The following is a 12,733-nucleotide window of genomic DNA, read 5'->3' as shown; positions in this document are numbered from 1 at the left end:
GCCACCAATCAGGTAACCTCCGTTTGGTTATTTCTACCCGCTTAAAGTCTATTTTGCCTCCACTATCCCTTAGCTCCAATGCTTTGAAAAAATCAGCCCCGTTGTTTAGCACTGTAGGGTTAAGCCCTTTACAGAAAAGTATGAGGTGTTGAGCCGTTTCCTCTTCTTCTCCACACGCACCGCACAGCGTGTTTATACCTTGGTACTTGACTCGGTACATCTTAGTCCGCAATACTCCCGTCCGGGCTTCAAACGACAAAGAGCTTCCCCTAGAATTACCATAGATAATTTTTTTGGCAATTTCTTGCTTGAAAGTTCTGTATGTGCCTAGTGCTGCTTTCGTCTGCATCCCTGTGCTCCATAGACCCCTGTTTTTTTAACCTTTTTCTTAACCGCTGTTTCCTGGTTTGCACCCCTCCTGCAGTCCAAATATTTGATTGGCAATTTTCTAGTCAGCTTCCTCCATTTTGTGTCAACATTTCCCATGTACAGATAACTGAAAACTCTCCTTGCCCACCGATTTTCTGCCATTTCTCTCAATCGCTCCTTAAATTCTATCTTGCTGCTAGGTTCTCTGCCATCGAATGACGTCTAACCCATGTCACCCTGTACCCCCTGATTTGATGTATTTCCGTGTGCTCCCAAAGCAAGCCTACCTACCCCTCGCTGCTTAACTTCCAACCTTGCTCGAACCTCTGATCTCATGCACAGGACCGCATTGCCGAAAGTCAAACTACGGACCATCACCCCTTTCCAAATCCCTCTCACCACTTTGTATCTATTGTAATTCCACAGTGCCCTATTTTTAATCACAGCTGCATTCCTGACACCTTTAGCCGTTACATATTTTTCATGTTCCGTTAGGTACTCAGCCCCATTATTTATCCACACTCCAAAATATTTGTACTTATCCACTACCTCCAGCGTAACCTCCTGTATCCTATGCTCGCTGCCCTGATTATCATTAAAAATCATGACTGCAGATTTTTTTTACTAAACTTCAAATGTAAGCTATCTCCCTCTTTACCACAGATGTCCACTAATCCCTGCAATTCCTCCTTACTGTCAGCCATAAGTACAATGTCATCCGCATACATCAGTCCTGGTAATGACTGTTTAATCCATTCTCCTTGCTTGAAAAAGGATAGGTTGAAGCCAAGTCCGCTCCTCTCTATTTTTTTCTGTAATCCTTGTAAATACAGCATGAACAACACAGGTGACAAAGGGGAGCCCTGCCTAAGCCCCTGCTGTATCTCTATAGGCGCAGATACCTTGTTTTGCCATTTTACAAGCACCTTGTTACTTTTATAGATATCCTTTAAAAGATTACTTACCCCATCTTCCACATATAGAGTGCCCAGTATGTCCCACAAATTCTTTTGGATTACACTGTCATAGGCTCCCTTGATATCCAGAAATGCGAGACATAGGGGCCTGTGATCCTTTTCTGCTATTTCAATACACTGCGTCAATGAGAACAAATTATCTTATAACCTTCTTTGTTTCCGGAACCCATTTTGTAGTTCCCCCAGCACCTCCTCGCCCTCCACCCATGCCTGCAGTCTGTCTTTTATAATCTGCATCACCATCCTGTACACCACTGATGTCATGACTCCACCGACGTCGACGTCATAACTCCTAAACATCGACGCGCGCGCCACCACTCGGCATTATGATTCACGGCATCACGCGCCGCCCTATCCGAAGGTTGCGTTCTTCCCACCTCCCCTTCTAGCCACCATATCTCGGTGCGCGCGTTTAGTGAACGCGCTTGGTTGCTGTGTAAATGAAAGTAAATTTAGCCTTCACACTTTTCAGGGAAGAAGTGCACAAAGGCATGTTTCCGTTTAGATCAGATGTACATAAGTGCTCAAATTCAGTGTGTGCGACAGAACATCTTGTGAGACGCTTGAGCCGGCTTATAGCTATAATGACGTCAAGGCACTCAAAACGTGGACTCAGAAAATGATCGGAAGAAGCTTCAGAACTTGAGGAATTTCTTGTATTTTTCGACGAACAGGAACAAGCTTAAAAAAATGATACTGCAAAAGTGAGAGTGTGCTGCATATGGTAACACGCATGCCTTCAGCTAAGTAGTAGAAAAAAGTGGCAGCCATCTGTATTTTTACGTAGCTGGTTATGTAGCTTGAAAGTTTAAAAGAAAAAGTTTTTGTGGCATGTGTGCATCAACACTAGCCACAAAAATGCAAGAGGTAGCGACAATGAACACAATGAGCTTATTAATAATTTCGACATTATATGTTTGTTGTGCACTAGGGATAACTTGGCCGTGCTTGTAATGATGTTAGAGGAAGCGTTTACTTTTTTTTTCTGCTGAAAAGGTGCAAGCTTTCAGCATACATGGTTTTATGTTGTTTCTGAACTCTGTAAAACTTCATCAAGTTGGATGTCAAAACCATTGCAAAGAACTAACAGCACAAATAGTTCAGTTTTTTGTGCTGACACACTTGCATTTTTACACTAAATCACTCTACAAAAATAGAGCTCTACAGAGGGAAAAAACAGAAGCGCCTTAAGCTGAGAAGGCGCTAGTAGGTTGAGACGAGTGCAATCTACACGTTGGAAAAAGTGCAATTGCAGATGCAATTAGAGATGACTAAACCCTCTGGTCCATGCTGTGCATGACTTGCGCCGAATAAAGTCACAACGAATTTTTTTCTGCCGTGTTCTTTGTGATTAGTCTTGCACTGTAAACATACGTTGACACTAAAAAGCCGTGCTGGAACTTAATTTTTATAGAGTAATTAACGGCTAACCACATCGCGAATGTCATTTTCTGCCTGGTGGTGAACCGAGGTATGATAATGGGGACAAAATGTTTCTGCAAAACCAGCTGGATGCGTCCAGCTTTGTTATTATTATTATTATTATTATTATTATTATTATTATTATTATTATTATTATTATTATTATTCATGGCGACAAGCGGTTGCTGGCTTTTTATGTTTCGCGGTAGCGTGCAGTACCGCCAGAGTAAAGGCACACCGTTATCTGGCTGCACCCTTGCGAAGCACACGATTCAGTTCTTAATGTATGGATGCAGACCACTCTTCGGAAGTTTTCCGAGTTCCGGGCATTCAACTGGAATAAGTTTCAGCGGAAACAGCAGCGTGCTTTTAAAAATTAAGCGCGGGGTATGACCAAATAAAAAGATTGCGACGCGCAGCATGAAATAATATTTTATGCTGACTTGGAAAACGGTTAATGACATGCCAAATACTAGCCGCTCTAGATTATCGCTGCGCTGAATTTAGTGCATCATATCAGGCCCGGATAACTTGGCAAATAAATAAAATCACTGAGGTGCACCCTATATGCTAACTTTAACAAGCAACATCTGCGTGCGTCGCAGAAAACGCGAAATTACAGCCGACGGCCGCATCATAGCTACACTGGCTAGAATTCTAGCCACTGTATCACAGCCACACCACTAAGCGCGCTCCCAACGCGCGCAGCGCCACCTGAGCCGGCCGCCATGTTGCATTGCAAGCCTTTGGACCTCTTCGCTCCCGCCTGTCACACTGCCCCTTCTAGCCACCATATTTAGGCGCTGGTCGTATGGCGGCTGCAAATTAACCATCGGGCAAAAAGAGAGGGCGGCGGGCGTGCTAAGGGTGATACCAATGAGATTTAAATGCCGATTTTCGGCTTTACCATCTGGTAAGCAGTTTGCTTGCATAGAGTGCTCGTTTCAAAAGAGGTCCGACACTTTTCGCGTATATCGCAACCTGAAGGTACCACGATTTGTTTGCGAGGTTACCCCCTTTTTATTTACTAATTTCACGGGTAAACGTCTACGAATATTACTGGAATTGTACAGTTGGATGAAATTTTAAGCTTGAGTCTTGCTTCTCGTGGTTTTCCCGTCATGTTTATGAAACGAGGACAAAAATTAGAAGACGCCGCGTGAGTAAGCCAGCAGCAGTTCAGGTGCCTACTGAAGAAGAAAAATGCACTGAGATCTGTTTTCAACACTAAAACGCATTTTATTTACATAAGTAAGCACTAGTTATTTCACTCGATAAAGCTTCAGCGAGGGTACCTGGTTAAAATGTGGTTGCCCTACTGCACGCTCCTACCTGCTACGGCCTTGCTAGCATAACACTCAGCTGCCTATTAAGCAGTGTTAAGCCATCGCAGATAGATGCGGAGATGTGTGGACATAAATCGCTCAAGAATTAGTCTTCCAATTACATCTTTGTGCTGATAACATGGGTTTTCTGGCAAGGTTACATTCTTTCCAATAATTTCTTTCAGTGCTTTCAAAGTTGTTCTCAGACCGCTCAGATCTTGAGCTTAAGCAAAAGACTTGAGCACTCTCACATTAAAAAAACCGGCAGATCCCACGCCCAGTGGGAATCGGTGTTATGCGAAAGCAGTGTGCGGGGAGTCTACCATGTTAACGAAACGACCATGAGAGCACCAAGACGTAGGCGGCTCTTTCATAACCTACATGACACGCATCTCATGACATTCATGTCATGAGTCCTCAGGAGTCCCTTTAGGTAACCTAAGAGACCTTAAGGCGAAAGCCTTAGTCATGCTCATGACTATGACTTCGACCCTCAACCTTTAACCTTTTCCTTCCCTTAGCACCACATCCGAACCTATTTCATTGGTTTTCAAGTATCAATCTTTTTGTGGTGAGTCATTTTCATTTTTGCTTAGTCATGGTCTTGACTTTGACTTCTATCAGAATCGTTTAGTGTTTCCTTCACTCACTGCCTACGTTCAAACCCATTTCAGTGGTTTTTGAGTATTAAACTTTTTCGCTGAGTCATTGCCATTTTTTCTGATTCATACCCAGGATTATGACTTCTACCATCATCCTTTAGTGTTTCCTTCACTTAGTGCCCACGTCCGAACCCACTCCAGGGGTTTTGAATTGTTACTCTTTTTTGCTTAGTCATTGTCATTTTCTCTTAGACATGCTCATGACTATGACTTCTACCACGATTCCTTAGTGTTTCTTTCCCTCAGTAGCCACGTCCGAACCAATTTTAGTGGTTGTTGAGTGTTATTCCTTTTTGGCTGAGTCATGGTCATGACTATGACTTCTACCATCATCCTTTAATGTTTCCTTCACTTATTGACCAGCGTCAGAACACATTTCAATGGCTTTTGAGTGTTAATATTTGTTTGCTGAGTCATTGTCATTTTTGCTAGTCATGCTCATGACTATTACTTCTACCAGCGTCCCTTATTGTTTCCTTCTCATAGTACCGACGTCCGAACCCATTTCAGTGGTTTTTAAGTGTTAATGTTTTTTCACTGAGTCTTTGTCATTTTTGCTCATTCATGGTCACGACTATGACATCTACCAACGTCCTTTAGTGTTTCCTTCACTTAGTATCCACGTCAGAACCTATTTCAGTGGCTATTGAGTGTTAATCTTTTTTCGCTGAGTCATTGTAATTTACACTGAGTTATGCTCATGACTATAGCTTCTACCAGCATCCTCTTGTGTTTCCCTCACTCAGTACCCACGTCCGAACCCATTTCAGTGGCTTGTGAGTGTTAATATTTTTCGCGGAGTCATTGTCATGACCTACATGACACGCATGTCATGACATTTATGTCATGACCAATCACTTATGTTCGTCAGACACTCCTGTCATACTATGCCAATTTTGGTACCTACCAAGTTAACAAAACGTAGGCGTAGACGTAGATGTAGGCGGCAGTTTCACGATGTACTTTAAAAGCATCTCATGAAATTCATTTCATGAGTCCTGAGGAGTCCCTTTGGCTAGGCTCAAGAGACCTCAAGTCGAAAGCCATAGTCATGCTCATGACTATGACTTCGACCATCAATCTTTAGCCTTTTTCCTTCACATAGTACTACCTCCGAACCCATTCCATCGGGTTTTGAGTGTTAATCTGTTTTCGCTTAGTCATTGTCATTCCTGTGGAGTCATGGTCTTGACTATGACTTCTACCACAATCCTTAAACGTTTCCTTCACATAATACCCACGTCCGAACCCCTTTCAGGGGTTTTTGTATGTTAAACTTTTGCGCTTTGTCATTTTCATTTTGGCGGAGTCATGCTCACGACTATGAGTTCTACCATCATCCTTTAGTGTTTAATTTACTTAGTTCCCGCGTCTGAACCCACTTCAGTGGTTCGTGTGTTTTAATTTGTTTTGCTGAGTCATTCTCATTTTTCGCTTGTCAGGCTCACGACTTTGACTTCTACCATCATTCTTTAGTGTTTTCTTCACTTCGTACACACGTCAGAACTCGTTTCAGTGGTGTTTTTAGTGTTTATGTTTTCTTGCTGAGTTAGTCATTTTTTCCGAGTCATGGTCATGACTACGGCTTCTACCACCCTCCTTTGGTGTTTCCTTCACTTAGTAAGTACGTCATAACTCATTTCAGTGGTTTTTTAGTGTTATTCCTTTTCATTGTGAAGCATTTCTTGGCGAACAATTGCCACTTTGACAGTATCTATCTATCTATCTATCTATCTATCTATCTATCTATCTATCTATCTATCTATCTATCTATCTATCTATCTAGCCGCCTACGTCTGTTAATTTTTTTGCTGAGTCATGGTCATGACTATGACTTCTACCACCATCCTTTAATGTTTCCTTCCCTTAGTACCCACGTCGGAACCCATTTCAGTGTTTTTTAAGTGTTAATATTTTTTTCGCGGAGTCAGTGTCATTTTAGGCGGCGGTTTCATGACCTTAATGACACGCATTTCATGAAATTCATGTCATGACCTATCATTTATGTTCGTCATACACTGTTGTCATACTATGCCAATTTTGGTACCCATCAAGTTAATGAAACGACCATGAGAGCACCAAGACGTCGGCAGCTATTTCATGACTTACATGACACACATGTGATATTCATGTCATAACCTATCATTTATGTTCGTCATACACTATCGTCATACTATGCTAAGTTTGGTAAACACCAAGTTAACGATACAACAATGAGAGCACCAAGATGTAGGCGGCTAGATAGATAGATAGATAGATAGAAAGGTACATACTGACAAAGTGGCAAATGTTCACCAAGAAATGCTTCGCATTAAAAAAAAATCGCACACACCGGAAGAGCGTTCTAATCACAGTCGGTCACATAGGCCGGTGGCTCGCAAGAAGCGCAGAAGCGCTTGTACGGCCTTCTTCTGTGGCGTTAAGTCCAGTCTGTGGTGGAGAATGTTTTCTTCCGAAAGAGGCCGGTCGTCGGATTGGTTGAACGCGTTGGTAAGAGAATGTCTCTGCGCGCTGTACGGCGGGCGGTCGCACAAGATATGTACAATCGATTCTTCATTGCCGCAGTTGTCACAGGCTGCGCTGTCGGCCATTCCTATGAGGAACACATAGGCGTTGGTAAACGCAACGCCCAACCATAATCGGCACAAAAGGGTTGCGTCTCCTCGGCGAAGCCTTGATGGTACTCGAAGGCTTAGGTTTGGGTCCAGAGAGTATAAGTCAGCATACTTGAATTGCGATTCATTCCATTGTGACCTTGTGCGTTGGCGAGCAAGCACGCGGAGCTTCCGTGCAGCGTCAGTCCGAGAAAGTGGTATGGGCCGTTGGTGATCTTCTTTATGAGCTGTGCGGGCAGCTTGATCGGCCCGTTCACGGCCGATAATTCCGCAGTGACTTGGAAGCCACTGAAAAGTTAATTCTTGCCCTATCTCCGTCAGATTGTGTATTGCCTCAGAAATCTGAAAGACCAGCGTGTGGACAGCGGCACAACGGTGATAGTAGAGACTGCAGAGCTGCCATTGAGTCGCAGAACATTATCCATTTGTGTGTCACTTGATCACTAATGAATTGGAGTGCGTACAAAGCGCTGCGAGCTCTGCTGCCGTCGATGTTGTGTCGTGAGACGTCTTGAATTTAATAATTGTGCCCATCGTTGGTATCACAACTTCCGCGGTAAAACTGTTCGGCAGGACGCATCCGTCGGTGTATATGTGGGCAGAGTCCTGGTACTTCTCGTTCAGCAGAAGTACGGCGAGCTGCTTAAGGGCTGGTGATGATAGCTCTGCTTGTTTCTGGATGCCAAGTATTGTCAGGTTGATATTTGGCACCACGGAGGCAATCAAAGGTCTTGCGACAGGAGTGCAGCAAGTGGGTGATGATTCACCATGCGTGGCTATTGGTTGATAGAAAGAGGTACGTGATCTGTCCGCTGGCAGAGATGCCAGGGAGTCGGGGCAAGAAGTTGTATATATATATATATATATATATATATATATATATATATAACACAAAGAAAAGGTTGGGATGTTTGGCCATACCAGTTGGGCCAAGTCGGGACTCGGAACATACACTTAGAAGTCGGGACTTTCCCAATCAATTCGGGCCGGTTTGCAACCCTAGGTGTGATCGGCACTTATAGTTTCATTTGTGATCGTTTTCATCCAGAGTATAGCATTCTAGGCGAACTTCTCCGGTTTTTAAATAAGAGCTTCGTTTTAATCACATTTTAAATTACATGTTTTTTGCTACCACGTAAAATTATTGAATATGGCCACTGCCATATTCAACAAACGTGAACGTATCACGAACTTGATCGATGAATATTACTATTCTATGTCTTTCAAGTGCCCGAATACAATTTCGGAACTCCGCCCTCGCAGCTTTCCTGATTAAGAAGACGTGTGTTACGTATCTTGCAACGATTACACACTATGTTGGAAACATCCCTTGCTAAAGGGCTTTGTCTTTTTTTTTTTGTACAAGGAAACGAACTTTCATTTCATCCTCTTATTGTTCTCAATTAGGCAATGCACCTACGCTGCTGCTTCATCAGGGACTTTCACTGCCACTTTTTCGTCCGAATGTCCACACTTTCCATGCCGACGCTAATAGAAGGTTGATCCGCGGCGGGAAACAACGGCAAGTAGAATGCATCATACGCGAGAGTGAACCGCCTACTTCCGGAACACTGTGCTGCTACTGCCGGCTCTGGATACATGCAACGAGTTCCAGGCACTGAAAGGGAATTCTAAAACAAACAACGAAACCAACAAGTATCAATGAATAAGCACATGTGCGTATTCACGACCAACGCGGAGAGTGCGGCTAATTATTTCCACGAGAAATAGCGCCAGAGTATTCTCCCCGTGGGCTTTGGCGCCGGTGCGTGTAGGCGTGCTTGCGTGTCTGTGAGTATTTCGGTGTGTGAACGTGCGTGATACGTGTACGTGAGTCGGTGCGCCTGCTTTTCTATGCGCGTGCGGGCTTCTTTGTAAGTGTATGCATGTTTCTGCCTGTATGTTTTTTTGTACACGTATGTATGAGAGAAGTACATCAGATGATTAGAGGAAATCACACACACTCACGCACACGCACACGCGCGCGCGCGCACACACACACACACACACACACACACACACACACACACACACACACACACACACACACACACACACACACACACACACACACACACACACACACACACACACACACACACACACACACACACACACACACACACACACACACACACACACACACACACACAACACACACACACACACACACACACACACACACACACACACACACACACACACACACACACACACACACACACACACACACACACACACACACACACACACACACACACACACACACACACACACACACACACACACACACACACACACACCACACCCACACACACACACACACACACACACACACACACACACACACACACACACACACACACACACACACACACACACACACACACACACACACACACACACACACACACACACACACACACATATGCACTTCGTCACTGCAAGATTACCATTCGTAGTGTCTTCCATAATAATTTCTTTCGTTATTGCTCATCGGCGCTAAGACACTGCACTCAACTGTTCGCAATCGGTGGAGTTCATCCTCGAGAGCACTATATGAGTGCCCACAAAAGAACTACACACTGTTCAAAGGAATAAATCACTACCGGCTCTTTCAAGGGGCTTAGAACTTTCGCACACTGCACTCAACTGTTCGCAATCGGTGGAGTTCATCCTCGAGAGCACTATATGAGTGCTCACAAAAGAACTACACACTGTTCAAAGTAATAAATCACTACCGGCTCTTTCATGGGGCTTAGAAATTTCGCTCACAAAACGACCACATTTTTACTCGATTGTAACGTGAGGTTTTTTCCAGATTTTTGCTACCTGAAGTCAATCCTCGCGTTACAATCGAATACAGAAATTGATTTGTCTAAAAAGTGAAGTGATGCACGCAATTTTAATCGAGTGAAATGCGAGCTAACGCACGGCTCTCTGCCGTGCGTTCGCTCCCCGTGAAAGCGCGCAAGGGACGCATGCTTTCACGGGGAGCGAACGCACGGCAGAGAGCAAAAGTGATACATCTGTCGTGCAAAAGGTCCAGGAGGCCCAGCAAGGACAGGAGGGACAGGAGGTGCCGGAAGCGCAGGAGCCCCAGGAAACCCAGGAGGTGCAGGAGGCCACGGAGGCAGCGGAGCTGCCGGGGGCCCGGGAGGCATAGGAGGCACAGGAGGCGCAGGAGCTGCCGGGGGCCCAGGACTCGGCGGGAGCGCAGGTGGTGCCGGGGGCTCAGGAGGCGTCGGGGGCGCAGGAGGCTCCGGGGCCAACGGAGGCACAGGAGGTGCAGGAGCCGCCGGAGCGCCAGGAAGCGGCGGAGCACCAGGAGGCGACGGAGGTTCAGGAGGCGATGGAGGCGATGGAGGCGCCGGAGGCAAGGGAGGCATCGGAGGCGCAGGAGGCGCCGGAGGTCCCGGAAACCCCCCCGGACGCCCAGGACAAGCCGGACGCCGAGGAGGCCCCGGGAGGCGATGAAACCTTTAGCTGCGACACTAAATGCGTCTGCTGAAGCCAGCGTTCTGACAGTGGTCTGCAGTTATCGAGTGCGATCTATTCATGTTCGCTTCTGCGCGCTGACACCATGCTTGTTCATTCTGTTAGTAAGCGAATGATTCCAAGTTTACGCAGCCTATAAAACTACTATCCTTACTCCGCATAGCTCTCTACTAATTTGCTATCGTAATTGCTGCTTCACCTTTCTGGCGAAACTACAACTTTTTCATGCATCCGGTGGTTTTGCGTTACTTTAGCGGCTTTCTTCTTTTTGTTTTTGCTGGACGCAACAAAATGTCACCCTTCGCGTAATATTCGCGGTTTTTTTCTTTTCGTGATGAACGCATTGAAAAGTCACCCCTCGCGTTACAATCGTGGTTGCATTACAATCGAGTAAATACGGTATGTACCTCCCTGTGTACTACCGGCCAAAATATTGTTTTGGTTAGTGCCGCAATTATGTGCCTTCCATTTCTGTGTCCGTTAAGATGACCCTTGTCGAATAGGACTCTTCTATGTTGTATCAGAAGCATCAATTCCATCAGTTGTTTCCATTCACTCCAAAATTTTCTATATACCAGGTCCTTTTTCAGCTCGTATGTTACACCTTCTCTGACCCCTTCTCGAATAGATCTACCACCGATCCTCCACATCACGTACCTGAACACTCCATTCTCTCTCTGCTGACTTCCCAGCTCTTCCACGGATACATCAAGTTGCCTTACTACTATCTAGGTGCCGACCTTTTCTTCTTTATCCGTGTTACTGTGGTTACAGTTCCTAGATCTGTTTGACAAAATTCGTTCACCCAGCGACTATGGGTCCTCGACTGCTCTCGGTCCTGGTGTATTTCCTAAGATCAGGTCGTACAGCGGTTCTTCTACGCACCTGGCTGTGACAATTCCTATATAGTATGGTGTGAATATATAGATCTTAGCCTCCGGGAGGTATCTCACCGAGCTGTCCACGAACATAAGTGGTTTCACCTGCCCTGTCATGCTTTTTGGAGGTACCAACTTCTCCTTACAAGCACAGTGTGCGCACCCGTGTCTCTTCATACTGTAGCCTTCTTTCCTTCTTTATCTTCTACCACTGCCATATCTCGCTCTTTACTCTCGATAATGCCTGCACTTACGACCTCCAATCTTTCCTTTTCTTCAGACTTGCGAGCTTCGCGAGTTTCACTAGGGGCTGTAATCGTTGGCACTTCTAGTGATATGCGTTTGCATTCCTCAGTTTTGTGTCCGCTCTTGTTACACCTTTCACAATATTTCCGTTCAAGTTGTTCATCACGTGCAGCACGACAATGAATTTGCTGACGACCAGGATGGTCACGGAGAAAACATCTGTGCTTTCCCCTGCGCCCATCCATTTGGGCTTTCTCTCTCAGCTCATCTTCCTCTGAAGTGGGAGCATCTCTAACCCACTTTCCTACATTTCTTAGTACCTGCGCCTATACAAACTGGTCTGTTTCCTCTGCTATCTCCTCTACAGTCTGTAGTTTTCTCTCTTTCAGAAATATGGCCAAACAATTGCTACATCTGGCCAGGAATTTCTCACCCACAACTTTGTCTAGAACACCTTTATATGCTTTTTTTCGTTTCGGACAGCTCTATCCACCTCTCAAAATTGTTTGTCAGATGGCATGCCAACTGCTTTCCCATTTCAGAATCTTCTGGCTTGCATAGTGTGAACTTTCCCGAAAACCTTCAGGGGTCAACTTGATCTTTGCAATAAAGTTTTTTTTTAACTTTCTCATAGTCTAACAATTCTTCTGCTGGAATCCGGACAAACTCACTCAGAGCCTGCCCTACTAAACACAGGCTCAGGGCGATGGCCCACTTGCTCTTCACCCAACCTTGCCCGAC

General features: G+C 45.1%; 1 protein-coding gene across 1 annotated transcript; it reads right to left on the bottom strand.

The window, feature by feature from the left end:
- Positions 1–9,996: 9,996 nt before the first annotated feature.
- LOC125941083 (uncharacterized) lies at positions 9,997–10,852 on the bottom strand. Its single transcript, XM_049658014.1, has 2 exons — positions 10,398–10,852; positions 9,997–10,057 (listed from the first exon to the last, which is right to left on the bottom strand). The coding sequence occupies exons 1-2, from the start codon at positions 10,757–10,759 to the stop codon at positions 9,997–9,999; spliced, it is 423 nt and encodes a 140-aa protein (XP_049513971.1). The 5' UTR covers positions 10,760–10,852.
- Between the last annotated feature and the right edge of the window lie 1,881 nt (positions 10,853–12,733).

This window comes from Dermacentor silvarum, chromosome 10 (assembly GCF_013339745.2).
Source record: "Dermacentor silvarum isolate Dsil-2018 chromosome 10, BIME_Dsil_1.4, whole genome shotgun sequence".
Classification (NCBI taxonomy): domain Eukaryota; kingdom Metazoa; phylum Arthropoda; class Arachnida; order Ixodida; family Ixodidae; genus Dermacentor; species Dermacentor silvarum.
Note: the sequence above shows the minus strand (reverse complement) of the source record. Positions and strands in the feature narration are given on the sequence as shown.